General features: G+C 45.8%; 1 protein-coding gene across 1 annotated transcript; it reads right to left on the bottom strand.

Annotated features, from left to right (window-relative positions):
- Positions 1-3,635: 3,635 nt before the first annotated feature.
- Positions 3,636-14,943, bottom strand: MEOX1 (mesenchyme homeobox 1). Its single transcript, XM_083709900.1, has 3 exons — positions 14,201-14,943; positions 5,955-6,154; positions 3,636-4,962 (listed from the first exon to the last, which is right to left on the bottom strand). Exons 1-3 carry the CDS (start codon positions 14,652-14,654, stop codon positions 4,840-4,842), a joined length of 777 nt encoding a protein of 258 aa, XP_083566026.1. The 5' UTR covers positions 14,655-14,943; the 3' UTR covers positions 3,636-4,839.
- Between the last annotated feature and the right edge of the window lie 7,319 nt (positions 14,944-22,262).

The following is a 22,262-nucleotide window of genomic DNA, read 5'->3' on the forward strand; positions in this document are numbered from 1 at the left end:
ACAGGCTCACACCCTATTCATATCTTAAAGGTAAAGGGTAAAGGTATCCCTGACCATTAGGTCCAGTTGTGGCTGACTCTGGGGTTGCGGCGCTCATCTCGCTTTATTGGCCGAGGGAGCCGGCGTACAGCTTCCGGGTCATGTGGCCAGCATGACTAAGCCGCTTCTGGCGAACCAGAGCAGCGCACGGAAATGCCGTTTACCTTCCTGCCGGTGTGGTACCTATTTATCTACTTGCACTTTGACGTGCTTTCGAACTGCTAGGTTGGCAGGAGCAGGGACCGAGCAATGGGAGCTCACCCCGTCGCGAGGATTCGAACCGCCGACCTTCTGATCGGCAAGCCCTAGGCTCTGTGGTTTAACCCACAACGCCACCCTCGTCCCAATTCATATCTTAAATGTGCCCTTAAGACAGGATTTTTTTAAGGAAAAAGACAATGGGGAGGTTTCCTACTTGGACCTTGCAGGGAAATAATTGAGGTCAATTTGTTCAGGAGTTTTTTCCTGTGGGGTTTTCAGACATGTGGTTTATATATCTATGTACGTGTTTGCTTGGTACACTTATCTAAGACCTCAAAATTCCTATCAAAGTATAGTGTTTGGCGTGTCAGACAAAGACCTTGGGAGATCAGGGTTCAAATCTCCACTTGGCCATGAAGCTCATTGGGTGACCTTGAGCCAGTCATGGCCTCTCAGCCCGACCTACCTCACAAGGTTGTTGTGGGGATTGCAGGAGGAGCACCAGGAATGAGCCGAGACTCCTGCGTTGGTCTGGATGACCCTCGGGGTCTCCTTCCAACCGTGCAATTCTTTGTACGCCACCTTAAGCTCCTTGTGGGGAAAGGTGGGATATATATATTGTGTTTTATTGCATTTACAGCTGTGCTGGCTAAAGGCTGGTGGGACTTGGAGTGCATGCTCTGGTTATCTCCCACTTCGACTACTGCAATGCGCTCTACTTGGGGCTACTTTTGAAGGTGACCCGGAAACTACAACTAATCCAGAATGCAGCAGCTAGACTGGGGACTGGGGGCGGCCGCCGAGACCACATAACACTGGTCTTGAAAGACCTACACTAGCTCCTAGTACGTTTCCAAGCACAATTCAAAGTGTTGGTACTGACCTTTAAAGCCCTAAACAGCCTTGGCCCAGTATACCCGAAGGAGCGTCTCCACCCCCATCATTCTGCCCAGACGCTCACTGTGAGAAGCCAAGTTACAGGGAACCAGGCAGAGGGCCTTCTCGGTAGTGGCGCCCGCCCTGTGGAACGCCCTCCCACCAGATGTCAAAGAGAAAAACAACTACCAGACTTTTAGAAGGCAGCCCTGTTTAGGGAAGCTTTTAATGTTTAATAGATTATTGTATTTTAATATTCTGTTGGAGGCTGCCCAGAGTGGCTGGGGAAACCCAACCAGATGGGCGGGGTATAAATAATAAATAAATTATTATTATTATTATTATTATTATTATTATTATTATTATTACATATGGAGGGCACCACCTTGACTATCCCCGGGGCATCCTGTGGCCGCTACAACAAGAGACAGGTTTTTGTAGTACGCAAAGCACTCACCCCATTACATTTCCTCCCCCCCCCCATTTGCTTTGCTCATGCTCCAGGGCTGACATGCTTCTGTGGTCAGGAAGTAATTTCCTCCTGGGTCAAGCTAGCAGTGACCCTTGGGGCTTATTGGCTTCCCACTCCCATCTCTGCTTGCATGAGTCATCCCACGCTATTTGCCGACTAAGCACTTTCCTGATGCTCCTTCCGTGCGCAACATGTACCTACCCCTGGCTGACGTTGACCAGGGACGGTTCTGGTTTTCCGATGCCATGCAAGCAACAATAGCGAGCTGCAGATGGTCAGGTTCACTCTCTCCAGTGGTCCCCTGTGGCCAGCAAGCTAGGTTTTATTTTATTTATTTTTAAGCCTTCTGACAATCAGACTGGTGGAGGTGCGACAAAGCAATCTGTTATGTGGCAGGACTAAAGCAGCATCCGAATCAGCAAATGGCACGACAAATTCAAAGATTTGACAAGTTCTCTGCACTAAAACAGAAATAGCCAGGGCCCCTCCAGACATCCTTTTTACGGTGCACTCATGATCTGTGTGAGGGACATGGGGCATGGGTGGTGCTGTGGGTAAAACCACAGAGCCTAGGGCTTACCGATCAGAAGGTTGGCAGTTCGAATCCCCGCAGCGGAGTGATCTCCCGTTGCTCGGTCCCTGCTCCTGCCAACCGAGCAGTTCGAAAGCACATCAAAGTACAAGTAGATAAATAGGTACCACTCTGGCGGGAAGGAAAACGGCGTTTCCGTGCGCTGCTCTGGTTCGCCAGAAGCAGCTTAGTCATGCTGGCCACATGACCCGGAAGCTTTATGCCGGCTCCCTCGGCCAATAAAGTGAGATGAGCGCCGCAACCCCAGAGTCGGCCACGACTGGACCTAATGGTCAGGGGTCCCTTTACCTTTACATGATCTGTGTGCACGATGCTATTATTACACGCAATCCTGCTTTCAATACTGTTTGGGCCTGCAGAGGTTTTAGGGCAGTCACAGGGCCAGATTTACATTTGATGAGGCCCTAAGCTACTGAAGGTAATGGGGCCCTTTATATGTCCAGTTGTCCTTTGTCAACAACAAATTGTTGCTGTTAGAAATGAGCAAACCAGTGAAATTTTAGGGAGCAGACTAGCAGGCAGAGCCCATTTCTTACATCACAGGAGCCTACACAACACAAAACACCGTTGCTGTATGTCGGTTTTATTTTGTTTGTTTTTTGTCTTATATTTTGGAAATGTACATCCAGTTTTTTCCCCTTTAAATTTTGTGGGGGCCTAAGCTATAGCTTGTTTAGCTTATACATAAATGCAGCACTGGGCAGTCAAACTGCTTCATCTCCAGTCACTTCCTGTGGAAATCCCACAACTTTTAACACCACAAACTTTCTAGTTTACTTTTTCTTCCGCTTTTGTTGCCCTATAGTCCCTTCTGGACAGGGATAGCGTCATAGCATTGGGGAAACATCGCTGGAACAAACCAGAGCAGAATAAACCCACCGCTAATTAGCTGTGATTTCCTGCATTCCAGGGGGTTGGCCTAGACCCCTTCCAGCTTGGAAATTCTGTGATTGTGTAGCGCACTATCCTTGTGTCAGAAATGCGTTGCAGAATACAACCGCGGTAAAACACCAGCCTAGAGGGACCCCTGCACTGGCCAGCTGATGTCACAAACAGAAGCAGGCTACAGACACCTATGAGCAAACCCATTTCTCCTTTTCATAATTTATCAGTACAGTGTCATCTCCTGTATATAGACGTCAGTTTTATGTTAGAAGCAGGGAAAGGCCTGGACGACCAAGAGAAGGAATCAAAATGCAAAGTCCCCCAAATCTGCAGAACTGTTGCACAACCAAGTACAGTGGTACCTTGGTTCTCAAACGTCTTGGTTCCCAAACACCGAAAACCCGGAAGTAAGTGTTCTAGTATATGAACATTTTTCGGAAGCCAAACGTCCGATGCGGCTGTTGGCTATTGTTTCTGGGGCGCCTGCACCAATCAGAAGCTTCGCCTTGGTTTTCGAACATTTTTAAAGTCAAACGGACTTCCGGAACAGATTAAGTTTGGTGCTTTTGGTTTTGCTATTTATTTAGCGTTTTTGTTTTTGAGGCTTTTTCTGTTAACTTGTTTTTGTGAAAGTGTGGAACCTAGCTCAGCTACTGATTGATTGATTGATTGATTGATTGTATGGCTGTGGAAATGAATAAAAGTCGTGTCCCCCCCCCTCCAAACAATGGCTATCATCAGTGCAGGTAAGAAAAAATAAGAATTTTATTTTTTATCATCTACAATACCATCTTATTTTATAGTAAAGCACATTGATTATTGCTTTCATTTTATGGACCAATGGCCTCGTTAGATAGTAAAATTCCTGTTAAATTGCTATTTTAGGGGTTGTTTTTAAAAGTCTGGAATGGATTAATCCGTTTGCATTACTTTCTATGGGAAAGCGTGCCTTGGTTTTGGAACGCTTTGGTTTTGGAACGGACTTCCGGAACAGATTAAGTTTGAGAACCAAGGTACCACTGAAGCTGCCCCATAATTACTGAGAGAGATCTGAGCTCTTCAACTGGTTTTTGCAGGAAGGTGCAGTGAGCAGCAGGGATCAAAATTCACAGCACACACTTCCAAGCAACAAAGCAGCCTATTAATCATAGGCAAGAAAATGGCAATTCTTGACACATTCTGGGAGTGCAGATTCTTGTCCAGCCCTTGGCAAGGACTGATCATTTTATTTCTTTTAATGGCAGAAGATAATATAGTACTAGGGGCGATCTATAATACTTCACAGTGGGATTTGAAACTGCCTAAGGCAATTCTATATGCACACTTTTTCTTCTGGGGAGCTGGAGAGACCGGCTGTAAGATTTTTTCGGTGACCTCCTGGGTGGTCTAGCCTCCTTCTGCTGCAAACTCGAAACATCAGCTTGTTGCTGTTTTCCAGAATGTGATCCTGGAGAGGGATGCTAAGTTGGGAGCAAACACAACGTACATGCTTGCTTCATGGTTCGAACAATGTCATGTCTGCAGCGTTAGAATGATTGGGAAGCCATCCGTGCCTTGATTTCCCTCGTTGGTGGCTTGTGAAAAGCAATTCCGTCAGAGATAAGAAGGAAGGAAGGAGAGAGCCCAGATCTACCTGGGTAAGCAAAGCCAGGTCTCTTCTGAAACTGCTCCTTCTTCAGCCAACTCTTGCAGAGTTTTAGGGAGAGAGCGGGCGATCTGGGCTGTGATGATGCCAAGAGATTGGTCCAGGCCTTCTGAGACACTGTGTACAGGGCTACTCTGAGCTTGGAGAAGCAGCTGAGTCCATGTCTTCCAGGCTGTGGTCCTGGGGTGACACCGGTTGCCCACCTTTCACACGTTTCCATTTCATCCTGCGGTTCTGAAACCACACTTTGACCTGTGCGAGAAGAGGGAGAGGATTAAGGTGAGCTTGCATGCATGCAAACACAACCCTTGCAAATTCACACTTTTCCGAATTTTGCAATTCGGTTCTCTAGCCACATGTCCCCCCCCCCCCCAAATTGCACTGGCTAGGGTCGAGTGTGCATAAGACTGTATGTACAGTGGTACCTTGGTTCTTGAATTTAATCATTCTGGGAGTCCGTTCGACTCCTGAAAAGGTTCAGAAACCAAGGCATGGCTTCCGATTGGCTGCAGGAGCTTCCTGCACTCAATTGGAAGCTGCATCAGACATCCGGCTTCCGGAAAACGTTCTCAATTCTGGGTCTGTGGTGTTTGGGAGCCAATTTCTTTGGGAGCCAAGCCTTTCACCTACCAAGGTACCACTGTATTAGTGAATATAAATCATGCATCACATTAAGGGAAATTGCTTGCAAGAATGTTCATATTGAGAGAAATCTGCACTGAAATGCTGTTGAATTTATAGTGGTACCTCGGGTTACATACGCTTCAGGTTACATACACTTCAGGTTACAGACTCCGCTAACCCAGAAATAGTACCTCGGGTTAAGAACTTTGCTTCAGGATGAGAACAGAAATCATGCTCTGGTGGCGTGGCGGCAGCAGGAGGCCCCATTAGCTAAAGTGGTACCTCAGGTTAAGAACAGTTTCAGGTTAAGAATGGACCTCTGGAACGAATGAAGTTCTTAACCCGAGGTACCACTGTATATGCTATATGATAATTTATGGACCCTAATAGGTATCTAAAGCCATTTGTACATGCAGAATGTAGGCACCCTGTATGTAGAACGGGCCTCTGGAACGAATGAAGTTCTTAACCCGAGGTACCACTGTCCTTGAGCAGGTAGGAAATGAACATTCACCCAATAATTCCCCTCTCCTCTCCACCATTGTCTCCAGGCATCGTTGCCCAAAGCTGGAGAGGAGGCAGCCCATCCCCAAGGGACCACTGGAGCAGAGGAGCTTCACCTGTCTTTCCGTCAAGTCGAGGTTCACCGCAATCTCGTATCTCCGGAGCCTCGTCAGGTAGTTGTGGTGTGCAAATTCCGCCTCCAGCTCCCGCAACTGGTCCTTAGTGAAGGCGGTGCGTTCCTTCCTTGCTTTGGAGCTGCTGACTTCTGCTTTTGTGCTGCTGCTGCTGCTGCCCCCGCCACCTGTGTCCTGGCTTTCTGGAAGAGGGAAAGGACAGAAACATTCCTCGTGGAAGCAAAGTGAGTTCAGTGAGGAAAGAGAGGGACGCGGGTGCCGCTGTGGTCTAAACCACAGAGCCTAGGGCTTGCCGATCGGAAGGTCAGCAGTTCGAATTCCCATGACGGGGTGAGCATCCGTTGTTTGGACTCAGCTCCTGCCCACCTAACAGTTTGAAAAAGTGCAAGTAGATAAATATGTACCGCTCCAGCGGGAAGGTAAATGGCATTTCCATGCACTGCTCTGGTTCGCCAGAAGCAGCTTAGTCATGCTAGCCACATGACCTGGAAGCTGTCTGCAGACAAACGCTGGCTCCCTCAGCCTACAGAGCGAGATGAGAGCGCAACCTCAGAGTCGTCCACAACTGGACCTAATGGTCAGGGGCACCTTTACCTTTTAGGGGAAAGAGAACTGGCCCAGTTCAAGAACCGCAATACCTGAAGGACCGCCTCTCTCCATATGAACCAACCCATACCCTACGACCATCACCTGAGGCCCTTCTTCGCATGCCTCCTCCACGAGAGGTCTGAAGGGCGGCAACACAAGAATGGACCTTTTCTGCAGTGGCTCCCTATTTGTGGGATTCTCTCCCCAGAGAGGCTCACCTGGTGCCTTCATTACACATCTTTAGGCACCAGGTGAAAATGTTTCCCTTTGGCCGATTAACCAATGTCATTTTACATGTATTTGTGTGGGGGATATTTGTTGGTTTCTGTTCTTGTTTTTATTATGTATTTTGTGTTCTTGTTTTGTATTTTTATGCTGTGATTTTTGGATGAAGGGCAGGATACAGATCCAATAAATACATTATTAAATAACGAAAGAAATGCAAAGATCAAGCAATCCCAGTTCATTGGTAGGGTCTCTAGGTGGAAAACAGGGAGTAGCATGCAGCTAAATTTTACCCAGAGTAGTCCTACTGAATTTAATGGGCATAACTTCCCATCAGCTCCAGCCAGCATGGCCAGTGGCCAGGGATGATGGCACTTATAGTCCAGACACAGGTTCCTCATTCCTATCTTAGCCAGCATTCACAAATCAAGATGGTTAAAGAACGAGACGAAGGTGGTTTTAGTAGTCCACCTTCTCAGTCCCCAAGTATGCGACTCTCGTATGGGGAATTCACTCTGGTATGTTTGGTGACGAGGGTAGGGCCCTCTTTTATGGCTCGATACATTTTCTTCATCATCAAGATCACACATATTCCAAAACCTGTGGAAGATTAGCAGCCAAACCTTATGCTAACTAGCAAGAATGTGTATTCTTGCTAGTTAGCATAAGAAGGGGTTAAATCAACAGAGCTGTATTGCTGATAGGCAGATACTCAGACCATAGAGATGCGATTGCTAGAGAGGGTTCTGTGTGGTGTCATTTCCCCTCTCTTCTAGAGAGGAAGGAGCCCAGAGTACTTCCTCTTCCTCTCTCTCACGTACTTCAGTCCCAGGCACTTCCCTATGACTGGTTATGCTGCAAATGTACCGTAAGTATTTTGCCTGCATAGTTTTCACTGCTGCCTTTGCTGTGGACCAATGCATCATTATAAAGCAAGCAAATCATATTTTTGAACTTGCTCCCCAGATTGTTGCCTGATTCATTCTCAAGCTTTGTAAGGAGGGGTAAGCCAGGTTGCTTTGTAGCTAGATTCGCTCAAAGGAGGCTTTGCAGCCTAATTCCTAGGCTTCTGGTTTAGCTGCCAAAGACAGGATTTTGAAAGTCTGTTCAACCCAACACACGTGGGTGCTTGGAGGGATAAACTGCAATTCATATATCCTCTTCTACCTTTTCAACCCATCCCACAGAACCAAACCTCAGTGTCCAGAACAGGATGGGTCTTAAACTCAAACTCAGCCACAAGAAAAGCCTGCTAGATGAAGCCAATGGTCCATCTAGAGCAGGCATTCTCAACCTGTGGGTCCCCAAATGTTGTTGGACTACAACTCCCATCATACCTGCGCTCTGGCCTTGCTAGCTAGGGGTGATGGGAGTTGTAGTCCAACAGCATCTGGGGACCCACAGGTTGAGAACCACTGATCTAGAGCCAAGCAGATGCCTAGGGAAGACCAAAAGCAAGGTCAGTGTCAAGCAACTCTCAGGTCTGCAGAACACTCCTCTAACATAATGCAGGTCCTGGGCTGGGATTTCTGCCTAAACCGTCCTCTCAGCCGCAACATTTTTGGGCCTCACAGGGAGCTGCTGGCTGTATTTTCCTGGCCCGCGGTACAAGTCTGGATTAAACGATATGACCGCTCATGCTATCTAGCCTCCAAATCCCCTGAAAATGACTGTGTGTGTTTTCCGTCCAGGAGGAAGGATTGAATTCAGGAAGGAACAAAGAATGCTGCCTTATACCAGACCTAATTCACGGACAGTACCAGGTGTGAGGGAGGCCCCAGCCGTTCCACAGTGACCACCCCACCCCACTGAAGCCAAAAGGCTTCCCAACAGAGATGGTGGCCGTGTGCAGCAGTAGCATCAATGAACATGAAGGATAATCTGCCCCCACCTGGTACCATTCATTGGAACAGCCCCGCAATGCCCAAATCCTGCACTGGCCCACTGTGCACTGTGGGGATGTCAGTCACCTGCCACTGCAAGATTCCTGAGCCACTTCTCATTTGTGAGGGCATATTGGGTTCTGGCTACATTTGGTGTGGGAAATCCATGATTGGATCAAGGATTAATGTTTGGGTCTCCTGATATTCTATTTTAAACCAGGTGTCTGTGCATTGCCAGTAGGCAAGGTCTGAAATGAACTGGAGCAACAGAACCTGAGAAAATAGGTTCCCCATTCTTCCTGTAGCATTTCTCTGACTTCTTTCCTGCACGCACACACAAAAACCAGCTGCTATTTTTGCTGCTAGAGAAAAATATATTTACCTGCTCGTAGGACTTCTCTAAGCCTACTCAGATTTGTTGTCTTAAACCAGTGGTTCTCAAACTATTTTTCTCTGGTCCACACTTTCAGAATAAACATTTGCTCACAGCACGCCAGTTTTCTTTTTAGGAAACAAAAAGAAGCAACTCTTAGCATGTGCTAGAACTCAACAACTTTATAATATGATTGTGGAACATCCAGAAAGTACAGTGGTACCTGGGGTTAAGAACTTAATTCATTCTGGAGGTCCGTTCTTAACCTGAAACTGTTCTTAACCTGAGGTACCACTTTAGCTAATGGGGCCTCCCACTGCCGCCACACGATTTCTGTTCTCATCCTGAAGCAAAGTTCTTAACCCGAGGTACTATTTCTGGGTTAGCGGAGTCTGTAACCTGAAGCGTCTGTAACCCGAGGTACCACTGTATAAAACAACGCAGCCACGTAAGAACACGAATCATTCCCAAAATATAATACTGATGAATTTTCCTGCCACACTTGCCACCCTCTTCTGCCATCGGTGTGGTATGCCACACCCTTTGAGAACCACTGTCTTAAACTGTTATTTTATTACTACTATGATGTGGTGGTTGTTATTATTTTCAGTTACCTGGTGTTATTCTCCCAGAGTAATGAAAATTCACCTCAAAGAGCTTTTGCTTATTAGGGGATGGAAGAGTTTGCCCTTGTTTTTATGATGGCGTGAGGGCAGCAATGCCAGCGGGTCCTGCCTGGGCTCACCCAAGGTTCATGCCAGCCTTTCCCTATAGCACCTATTTTGACTGGCATCAGCTCTGCAGGGCCTTTACTGGATGCCAGCAGAAGAGATCATGTGTTGTCTGCCCTGAAAGAACCAGGTCCCTTGCCTCCAAGCTAGACATGTGCTTCCTTGTGCATTGTTTCAAAGGCTATGGGGCAAGGTGTGGTTGTCTATGTAGCTAAGACAAATGCCGTCATTCAACAGACCTACGCAATTCTGATAGGGCAGCTAATGCATTGCTTAAGCATTTGGCCTGTCCTGCCAGGCAGAACTTCTAGGCCAGAGGGCATGTTTTCAAGGCATGCTCAAACCTCAGCATCTATCTGTGTGCGTTGAGTACTGTAACCAGAGTTGCCAAGTTGTGGTCTAGGGATGTCTCATATTCCGGTGGGGATGATTCACAAGGCTTTGTAGGATGGTGCAGCTGTTGGTCCTGCTGATGCATTATCCCAGGGGTGGGGAAGCTTTGCAGCCCTCCAGATGTTGATGGACTCCAATTCCCATCAGCCCCAGCTAGCATGGCCAATGGTCAGTGAAGTCGGGACTTGTAGTCCAGCAGCACCTGGTTCCTCAGCCACTAGTCCCCTTGCCCATGTTCTTCCTGGGCCTGCTATAGCAAGCGGGAATCTGATTCCGTCCCAAAGGAGGCACAGGGAGTAGGCAAGGAAGAGAACCAATGGGAAAAGAGGGGAGGGCCAGTCAGGGTTGCATGGTCTCTTGAAAACATGTGACATTTAAAGGACGTTACACACCATCTTTGAGTTGCAACCTGGGAAGCTTATTTGTAATGACTGCAGGCTGGAGATGATCACACTCTCATCTCCAGAGGGAATCAGGGATGTTTTTATTTTAGATAATAGCTAAACGCCTTCCTTCCTTTCTTGCTCCTTTGGCTCATAAGCCGAACTCTGTGCTTTATTATTGTTTTCTTTTAACTAGACTTTGCAAAATCTGGAGTTGCGATCATCTCCATGATGTGAAACAACATCTGCAATGGCGGCTATTTCACAGAGGAAGATTCGCCTTTCTAGAATCTTCTAGTAAGGACAGCAGAGCATAATCTCAGCGTTGCACTTTCCAAGACTCTTGGTGGGAGAAAAGCAATCACATTTGAAATCCATTTCAGAATCGTTTCAGTTTGACGGGAAGAGGTGCCCGGTCGCTTTGACCCAATATTGACACCAGTCCAAAGCTGGGCAGGGTCACCTTCTCTCACAGGAACCGGCCCTCCCCCTGTGGTCCATTGGACACTGCAGGCCTTGCTCTGATTCCCATTGCCATCCAATTGGCCGGCTGGGCTGCCAGAAAAGGCCCTTTTCTGTAGGGGACCATAGCTGTCAACGTTTCCCTTTTCTTGCGAGGAATCCTATTTGGAATAAGGGAATTTCCCTTTAAAAAAGGGAAACGTTGACAGCTATGTAGGGGACCCACATTGTGGAATTCCCTTTCCCCCAAGAAGCTCATTAGTCCACCTTCTCTTATGACTGGCTTTTAGATGGGCCTGTTGAAATCTTGTTGTTCCATGATGGGCCAGGGCTGGGGGAACTTGGAGCCCTCAAGACATTCTTGGACTCCAGCTCCCATCAGCTGCAGTCAGGAATGATGGGAGATGGAGTCCAGCAAAATCTGAAGGACTGCAGGATTCTCTACCTTGGAATTCATTTCAGTGCATTTCCCACCACTTGTTTTGCTTAATCTCTGTTCTATGATGTCTTGTTTCCTTTCATCATCACCATGATTAATATGCCAGAGAGTTTGTTGTCTACATTCCGAACTGTTAGGAAGGTTTCTGCCCAAAGATGGAAGGAAGATAAAGTATCTACAAGAGAAGAATGACTGACAAAGATGATGGACTATGCTGAAGTGGCGAAAATGACCGGGAAGATCAAAAATCAAGAAGATAACAAGTTTAATAAAGAATGGGGGGAAATTTATAAGTTACTGTATTTTTTGCTCTATAAGACTCACTTTTTCCCTTCTAAAAAGTAAGGGGAAATGTGTGTGCGTCTTATGGAGCGAATGCAGGCTGCGCAGCTATCCTAGAAGCCAGAACAGGAAGATCCCTCTTGCTGTTCTGGCTTCTGAGATTCAGAATATTTGTTTTCTTGTTTTCCTCCTCCAAAAACTAGGTGCGTCTTGTGGTCTGGTGCATCTTATAGAGCGAAAAATACGGTGCTTAAAAGAACACTGTGTAAACAATTAAAAACACTGGCAGGATTTTAGAAAACACTTGCAATGTAGCGAGAACTATGGTGAGAATGGAGTATTAAGAAAATATAGAGACAATTATAAGGTGCATTTGGAAAAGAATAACAAGGGGTGGAAAGGAGTCCGGGGATTCAAAGAAACCTATGTGTTTACAATTATGATTCATTTGTGATGGTAATCGTTAAAGGCAAAAATGGATTTTAAAAAATTATTTTATTTTTGAAAGGAAGGTTTTTGGACCAGATGAAAACAAATCAGTAATAGATACTAGAGTGGCCATGTGTCCTACTTCACAGAGAACAGTCCTCTCTTTGAAGTACCGTCTAATCCAAGGGCACCTTAAAGATAAAGAACTACAGGAAGAGAAATCAGAGGAACGGGCATAGCTCAGTGGCAGATCACACACCTTGCAAGCAGGAAGTTGCAGGTTCGATCCCTGGTCTCTCCAGGAAAGGCTGGGAGAGACCCCAAGTCTGAAACACTGTATACAGTACTGAGCTAGATGCACCATAGCTGTCAACCTTCCCCTTTTTTTGGCAGGAAATTCCCTTATTCCCGTTGCTTCCTGCTGCTATCCCGGATTGTTAGATATCCCGTAGACTGTCCCCGGGACAGGTGAGGCTGCTGATCCCTTATTTTCAAATCTGAAAGTTGACAGCTATGAGTTGGAGCAGTGGTCTGACAGTATGCAGCAAATTCCTCTGTTTGTGGGTTGAGGTGGAGCAGGCAGATGGGGCTCCTGGTCACTGTCTTCTCTGCCAGGGTGAGATGTATTTCTATTCAAATCACAGTAATCATTTCTAAATTTGCATCTCTACATATAAATTAGCAAATGCATGTAAATTATGCAAATCTGTGTCTTTTTGTGGTCCACATTTTTCTGTGGTGCATAACTGGACTCACACATAGATATTTATATATTTGGGGGCTGCTTCCTTGGAAATTTTTAAGCAGAAGTCGGGTGGCCATCTGTCATGGATGCTTTATCTGAGTTTCCTGCTTTGCAGGGGGTTGGACTGGATGTCCCTCGGGGTCCCTTGCAACTATTATTATTATTATTATTATTATTATTATTATTATTATTATTATTAATATACTGCCCTATACCCGGAGGTCTCAGGGCAGTTCACAAAACAGATCACAATATATAAACTCAAAATAAAAGCAATAACCCAATAATACACCCCCACAAGAGCCACATTTTAAAAGGGCATAGGATGTAAATCGGATCAACCAAAGGCCTGGTTAAAAAGGACTGTTTTTGCCTGGTGCCTAAAGGTGTATAATGAAGGCGCCAGGTGAAATTCCCTGGGGAGAGCATTCCACAGACAGGGAGCCACTGCGTAGAAGGCCCCGTTCTCGTGTTGCCGCCCTCTGTACCTCTCGAAGAAGGGCCTTCTTCACACAAAGGAGGGCCTCAGAAGATGACCTCAGGGTCTGGGTAGGTTCATATGGAAAGAGGAGGTCCTTGAGGTATTTCGATCCTGAGCCGTTTAAGGTTTCATAGGTCAAAGCCAGCACTTTGAATTGGGCCCGGAAACTAATTGGTAGCCAGTGCAGTCAGACCAGGATCAGTGTAATAGGTTCGAACTGTCTTGCTCTGGTGAGCAACCTGTCCGCTGAATTCTGCACCAGCTGAAGTTTCCGAACCATCTTCAGAGGCAGCCCTACATATAACGCATTGCAGTAATCGAACCCTGAGGTTACCAGAGCACAGATAACAGTAGTTAGGCTATCCCTGTCCAGATAGGCAGATCCTGAAGCTGAGGCTTCAATACTTTGGCCACCTCATGAGAAGAGAAGACTCCCTGGAAAAGACCCTGATGTTGGGAAAGATGGAGGGCACAAGGAGAAGGGGACGACAGAGGACGAGATGGTTGGACAGTGTTCTTGAAGCTACCAGCATGAGTTTGACCAAGCTGCGGGAGGCAGTGGAAGACAGGAGTGCCTGGCGTGCTCTGGTCCATGGGGTCACAAAGAGTCGGACACGACTAAGCAAACAAACAAAGTCTAGATAGGGGCGTAGCTGGGCCACCAGCCAAAGCTGACGGAAGGCACTCCGGTCCACTGAGGCCACCTGAGCCTCAAGCGACAGCAAAGCACCCAGGAGTACCCCTCAAGCTATGAACCTGCTCCTTCAGAGGAAACATAACTCTACCAGTGTAGGATTCTTAAATGCCACCTTACCTGCGCTCCCTTTTTTCCTTCTGAATGTCTTCTTTTCCGTTTCGCTCACCACGTTCTCTGCCAGGACGTAGTCTTCGCTCGTGCCAATGGCGGCATCCACCACATTTGGGCCACTGCCCTCTGGCTCTCCGGAGACCAAAGCCAGCTCGGCCGCCAGACGTTGCCTGCCCTCTGTGGCTGCAAAATGCCACGCGGGGTGCTGGAAGGAAGAGTGGTGCTCGTCGAAAGCTCGCTCGTTGCGGGGAAGGCTCTGGGGGGCTGCAGCCAGGCAGGAGTTGGAGAAGTCCGAGTAGATGCCAAAGTCCGGTTTGTGGTGGAACGAAAAGGGGGCTTGTGGGTAATGGTGTGGCCCAGTGGTCCCTCCACCTTCGGCATGCTGGTTTCGCAGGCAACCCCAGAGCGCATTGGTAGGGTGAGAGCTTCTCATGCAACTACTGGCAGCAGGTGGATCCATCTAGGAGTGCCTTGTTTCTTAAGATGCTCTTCAAACGCAGTTGCAAAGGGAGCCCGATGGTCTAACTTTTTGCCCAGGAAAAGAAACCGGTTCTCTGCAGCTAGACAGTTCTCCAGCTCGCCGCCATGGCTTTGCCGGTGAGGGGGAACCCTGCAGAATTCTCCATAGCTTCCACAGGAGAAACTTCACATCTGTTGCGTTTGAAGCCTGAAGCTTCCTTGCTGTGAAGTGCTGAAGCCCAGAAAACACTTTTTAAATACTTTGCTGGGGTGTGAGTGACAAGCTTAGGAAGGGAAATGTGAGAGAGGAGCGAGGGGGAGGGCTTAACCTGCATGCACAACCCCTCCAACCCAAGCCAAGCATGCAAGCTATTAATCACCCGAAACCTTAGAGGCGCATCTAATGGGAACTGCAGATGGAGAGTTTTAAAGAAACATTGTCTGCACTTTTTTTTTTTTTTTTGTAGAGGGGGCGGGAGAGAAATGTACACACGCACACAAAAGGAGGGTTTAATGTTTCCTTCTCACACACTGGAGTTATTTTTATTGCCCCGGTAAAGAAAACCCTTCGCCTTCCATTTTCAGAAAAGGACCCACAAGCCAGTCCAAAGGGAGACAAGATAAGAAAGAGAAGCCAGGTAAAGAGGGGGAGATATTTAAAAATTTGAGGCGTGACCTAAAAGTTTGAAAGCTTATGCGGAGAGTGAAGCGCAAAGACTTCAGGAGTGGTCTAAGCAAAGCTGCAGAACGGAAACCCTGAGTTGCTTCATGAATTTAATTGCTACATGGAGGGTTAGGCTAACAAGGACTGCTAGCCGTGATGGCTCCGGCTGAGTATGAAGCACTTTCTTTCCTTCAAAGAATTCTGGGCACCGTAGTTTACCTCCAATAGAGTCACAATACCCAGCAACCCTTAAGAAACAGTACCCAGAATTCTTTGAGGGGGGGAATATGTTTCGAATCCCTTTAAAGGTATTGTGTGTGTGCCGCCTATATACTTGCCAAAAGGGACTCAGGTGGTGCTGTGGTCTAAACCACTGAGCCTCTTAGGCTTGCCGATCAGAAGAGGTTGGTGGTTCGAATCCTTGCGATGGGGTGAGCTCCCGTTGCTCTGTCCCAGCTCCTGCCAACCTAGCAGTTCTAAAGCACGCCAATGTAAGTAGATAAATAGGTATCACTGTGGCGGGAAGGTAAATGGCGTTTCTGTGAGCTCTGGTTTCTGTCAGGGTGTTCTGTTGTGCTAGATGTGATTTACTCCTGCTGGCCACATGACCTGGAAAGCTGTTTGTGGACAAATGCTGGCTCCCTCGGCCTGAAAATGAGATGAGCGCTGCAACCCCAGAGTCGCCTTTCACTGGACTTAACCGTCCATGGGTCCTTGACCTTTACCTCTTATGTACTTGATTCTTCTGTCAAAGGCTGTATGCCTCTGAATACTTACAGGTGTGTGGGTGTCCCCCATACCCTCCAACATTCCTCTGATGAAAATAGGGACGTCCTATTCAAGAAGAAGGAGAAGGAGAAGGAGAAGGAGATCATTTATAACAGGCCCATCTGACAGGGTTGCCCCAGCCACTCTGGGCGGCTTCCAACATACATATAAAAACATTAAACATTAAAAAGCTTCCCTATACAGGGCTGCCTCCAGATGTCCTCTATAGGTTGTCTAGTTACTTATCTCCTTGGCTCAAGGGGTTGTATGACTCCATACCCTCCAACACTTCTCCGATGAAAAGAGGGATGTCCTAAGGAAAAGCAGGTCATTCTGGGATCAAATCAGAAACCGGGACGGCTTTTGTAAATCCCTGGAAAATAGGGAAACTTGGAGGGTCTGTGATAGTCACAGGCATATATATATATATATATATATATATATATATATATATGCTTAACTTTCCTTTCTGGTTGTTTTTACAAAGGCATTTTAAATTCAGTGAATGTTTCTGTACTGGATAACTGTTTTATTGAATTCTTTGTCATACCATTACCCAAACCAGAAGCATTCATTAAAGCATCCATAAACCCTTGAACTCATATTCTTTCGCTAAGAGCCCTGAGTTGAATTCATAAGCCTGGAAGTAAAATTCTAGACATCATATTGCGGCTTTGTTCAAATGAATGCGGGATGTACTTAGATCGAGGGCTCAGTCCCCCAGCATTTGCCAGCAGTGCTACAGTTTGGCCTTACAAAATCTAATGTAATCATACAAAGAAAAGAGCTACTGATAGGGTAGTCCCTTATGCATCACCAAACATGAGGACGAAATGGGACTGAGATTTGCATGTAATTTTCATATGCTACCTTAAATAGGTGCAAATTTAGATATACCGTATTTTTCTGTGTATAAGATGCCCCATGTATAAGACGGCCTATATTTTTTTGAACTCAAATTTAAGAAATCAATATTTTAAACATCAAACAGAACAACGTTGAGCTTTCTGTAGGGAGGTCGCCCAAAGTTGTTGAGCTATTTTGAGGGAAGTTGGCCAAAGTTCAAAGTTGTTGAGTTTTCTGGAGGTCGCCATATTTCAAGAGCCTGAGACCCAAAAACAAAATGCTGTAGATTCACCATCTGTATGTAAGACAACCCCTAATTTTTGACTTAAAAGATTTATGAAAAAACGTCATCTTATACACCAACCCCCTGCAGGAATCCTGCCCCCAGCTGTTCCTGGGTGGTCTTAATCCACCAACCTTCTGGTTACGCACTGAGCCATTGTGCTACCTTAGCTCCTGAGCATGCACAGAGTACAATACTTCATATAAGCTTCTAGGTACATTTGAGACGCAACATCTCGCTTTCTGGAAACTGAATAGCCAATATTTCATGAACCTGAGCTGTAAAACTATGTCCCGTCAGACGCTAACAGTACTGGGGAAATGTTGTTTCCATCCAGGGACTGGGGAGAAATTTGATTCATTTCACATTTCAAGGCAAACCTACATAATTCACACTTTCTAAAACCAGTATGCAAACGCTGAAACACAGCCATCCGTTGAAATTCACTTCTCCAAATTTTTCAGTCCGATTCTCCACCCAGGCAATGTGTATGAAAATGCACTTGCGGGAGGTAAAGCTTACATAATGATGTGTGTTATTGCTGAAAATAATATAGAGAAGTATTTTTTTAACTGCTTGTCCTCATCCTAAAGCCAGTAACATCCAATTTAAATGTAGCTCTAGCTCCTGTCCCTGCTTGGAGAGCCCGTTTTTTGTTTTTTTTAAATCAGAATTTAGCATTCCTCCCTACAAGTGTTATTTGAATGAACTCTTTTCATATCCCTTTGGAGAGAACATTCTCAAAACTGGGAGGGCAGCGGAAGGATTGATCCTGCAAGAGCAATCAAACAGCAATACCCCTATTCCTACCCAAGTAAAATCACAGAGGCAGCAAGCAGGGGACCACAACTCTTCCCTGATTCGTCCAGTGACCGCAGACCTCTCTGCCTTCCTCAATATTCAATCTGCAGCATAAAAGTTGTACAGTGGTACCTTGGGTTAAGTACGTTTTATTTGGAGGTCTGGAGGTCCATTCTGGAGGTCTGTTCTTAACCTGAAACTGTTCTTAACCTGAAGCACCACTTCAGCTAATGAGGCCTCCTGCTGCCGCCGGACCGCCGGAGCACGATTTCTGTTCTCATCCTGAAGCAAAGTTCTTAACCTGAGGTATTATTTCTGGGTTAGTGGAGTCTGTGACCTGAAGCGTATGTAACCTGAAGCGTATGTAACCCGAGGTACCACTGTAGTCCCAAGCTGAGCCCTCTTTGGCTGAACCTGAAAATAAAAAAATAAACCTCACACAACCTGTTTTCCTTCTCTGTCGGGATTCTCACGCCAAATGGCTCCCACTGGCAAGACATCGATAGTTGATTTATGAGGTCATGTCTGTTTTTGTAAACTCGGGCTTAGAAGAGGAGGTTGGTGTGAGGAGAGCCTTGGGGCAATCCAAGAAGTGGAGTCAAGAACAAGGGAAGAATGATAGAATCTCATAGAATTGCAGAGTTGGAAGGGACCACGATGGTTATCTAGTCCAAATGCAGGAATCTTTCGCCCAAAACAGGGCTCAGACCCGCGACTCTGAGATCAGTAGTCTCATGCTCTGCTGACTGAGGTGCCCTGAATTATCTGCTCTTGCTAGCCATCCAAACAAGATTAATGAATCTGAAAAGAACCAGGAGCTCATCGTCTGACCTCTGCCCCGGGAAGGATCTTTGACATTAGTCACCTCTTCCCTGACCGGCAATAACCAATCCTTAATAGGCTTTCCCACTGACTAGCAAAACACACCTCCCATGACTTTGTCAAGATCCTTGCATCGAACAGGGATCTAGACAAGTGGATCTCCAAGGCCTTGGTGTGCTGAAATTAGGAGAATAGGTTTCTTCATGGTCCGGGTTACACACACAAAAAGGCTAACTGATTGTAGGGACCGAGATTACAAAGCAGAAAAGACTTTTTATGTATGCGGCGACAGCTGCACGGATGCTACTTGCCCAGAGATGGAAAGAAGACAAGGTCCCTACCAGAGAGGAATGGCAAACCAAGCTGACAGACTACACCGAAATGGCAAAACTGACCAGAAAGCTCATGAACCAAGAAGACCGAAACTTTAATAAAGAATGGGGAAAATTTATAATTTACCTGGGAGACCACTGTAAGCAGACGGAAACATTAGGAGGATTGCAATAACGCTTGTAACGTAGCAAATATTATGGACAAAATGGAGAGACATAAAATACGGATTACTAAATAATATGCAGTTGAAAAAGTTGACAATAGGACCAATGGAGGGGAAGGTGGGAAGCCCAGAGATTCGGAGAAATCTCTAAATACAGATTTGTTTTGTATTGTTATAATTCTATACAGTGGACACTTGGGTTGCGAACGTGATCCGTACGGGAAGCACGTTCGCCACCCGCAGCGCCACGTCTGTGCACGCGTGGGTCATGATTCAGCACTTCTGTGCATGTGCAAAGTGCGATTTAGCGCTTCTGCGCATGCACAAGCACCGAAACCCGGAAGTAACCCATTCCGGTACTTCCGGGTTCGGCACAGTGCACAACCCGAAATTGCGCAACCCAAAGCGTTTGTAACCCGAGGCATAACTGTACTTGTAAAATCAAATAACAATTATTTTGTTTTTGTTTTTTTTAAGGGCTAACTGAGCCCTATGGCAACCCCAGGACAAACATTATCTGTATTACAAGAGGGTTTGAATGCAGGGGCTTAATCACACAGAGAGAATAAGGGCACTTCCAGATTGTCCCTATTTCTGGGTGGTATTTAATCACATACTCTTCCAACTCTATGACTCTGTAACTTGGAAGGGTCCCCAAGGGTCATCCAGTCCAAACACACCCACACCCCGCAATGCAGCAATCTCAACAGGATGTCACCCATCCAATTTGAAACCATACCAGACCCTGCTTAGCTTTCCAAATGTGCTAGCAGTTTTATTGCTTCACTGCCAGGAGGACGATGATAGTTGACTGGGACTTTTTGCTGCAAGGAAAGTGAAGCAGAAATGTCCTGGAACATGCAATATAGTGCTTGTTTGATGCAACATCAGGCTCGTCCACCCTGCTGCTTGTCCTGTATTTTCTCCCACTTTGCCCATGCTTTCTAGGCACGGGTCCGAGATGTATGCGCCAACTCCTAGGGGCCAAGGCAGTTTTGGTCCCCCAGTGTATTTTTGGAGGGGCCAGGCCTCCTCAATGTTCAGAGGGCGTTCAGCTCCACCCACCCACCCCAGCTCCTCGGATGTTGCACACATACAGGGACGGATTTAGGTTTGATGAGGCCCTAAGCTACTGAAGGTAATAGGGCCCTTTATATGTCCAGCTGTCCTTTGCCAACAACAAATTGTCGCTCTTTTGGTGTTGAATATATGCTATATGGTAAACTATGGACCTATTAGGTATCTAAAGCCATTTGCACATAACAAATAGGAGCCTACACAACACAAAACACTGCTGATGTACGTAGGTTTTATCTTATTTGTTTGTTTTTTTTATAATATTTTTATTAGTTTTATAAAGTACAGAAAAAAGAATAAAGAACATGTTATAAAAGCCAAAAAGAAAAGTTACAAATTTTTCTTACCCTTTTTTCCAAATCTGTTGGACTTCCCCACATCCTCCCAACCCTGCATTCTCTGTGATACATAACGTCTGCAATTTGTTAACTTATTTCAATACTTATTGTATCTTCCTTTTTATCATGTTACCCAATTTCAAATGTATTATAACCCAAATCATGTACATTTTCATTTTAACACAATAAAGTTGTTTCATTATTCTATCTCTGGCTCCTTGTACCTTAATTTCCATTTCTTGAATTTAACATTACTGAAGCTAGAATTTCCTAAAAGGTGCATTTTTTAACATTCATACAACTTATAATGTTTTTCCAAATAGTCTTTAAATTTTCTCCAATCTTCCTCAAATGTTTCTTCTCCCAAGTCTCGGATTCTGCCAGTCATTTCGGCCAGTTCCATATAATCCATCAACTGCGTGTGCCATTCCTCCAGTGTGGGTAAATCTTGTGTCTTCCAGTATTTTGCAATCAGAATCCTTGCTGCTGTAGTGGCATACATAAAAAAAGTTCTGTCCTTCTTAAACACTCTCCGGTCCACCATGCCCAGAAGGAAGGCCTCTGGTTTCTTAGGTAAGGTAAATCTCAGTACCTTTTTTAATTCATTATGAATCATTTCCCAGAAGGCCTTCACTTTCGGGCAGGTCCACCAGAGGTGAAAGAATGTCCCTTCCGCCTCTTTACATTTCCAGCATTTATTATCAGACAGGTGATATATCTTAGCAAGCTTGACTGGGGTCATGTACCACCGGTATATCATTTTCATAATGTTTTCCTTCAAGGCACTACATGCCGTAAATTTCATTCCGGTGTTCCATAACCTTTCCCAGTCTTCGAACATGATGTTATGCCCCAGGTCCTGCGCCCACTTTATCATGGCGGATTTGACTGTCTCATCCTGAGTATTCCATTTAAGCAGCAGGTTATACATTCTCGAAAGTAGTTTACTTTTTGGTTCTAACAATTCTGTCTCTAGTTTCGATTTTTCCACCTGGAATCCAACCTTCTTGTCTACTTTAAAAACCTCTTGAATTTGTGCATAATGCAACCAATCTCGCACCTTGTTTTTTAGTTTTTCCAAGCTCTGCAGCCTCCAATTGTCTCCAATCTTTTCAATAATTTCCCCATATTTAGGCCAATTGGCTTCCATATTAGGTCTCTTACGTGCCTTGGCCTCCACCGGTGAGAGCCACCTCGGAGTCTTACTCTCCAATAAGTCTTTATATTTTGTCCAGACCATTAAAATTGCTCTCCTGACAATGTGGTTTTTAAACAATTTGTGCACTTTAACCTTGTCATACCACAAATATGCATGCCACCCAAAAGCATTGTCAAACCCTTCCAGATCTAGGACATCAGTGTTTTCCAGTAAAATCCAATCTTTCAACCAGCAGAAGGCTGCAGCTTCATAATATAACCTCAAGTCTGGCAGGGCAAATCCCCCTCTTTCTTTCGCATCAGTTAGTATCTTAAACTTTATTCGGGGCTTTTTGCCCTGCCAAACAAACTTAGAA

This window comes from Podarcis gaigeae, assembly GCF_964106915.1.
Source record: "Podarcis gaigeae genome assembly, chromosome: 13".
Classification (NCBI taxonomy): Eukaryota; Metazoa; Chordata; class Lepidosauria; order Squamata; family Lacertidae; genus Podarcis; species Podarcis gaigeae.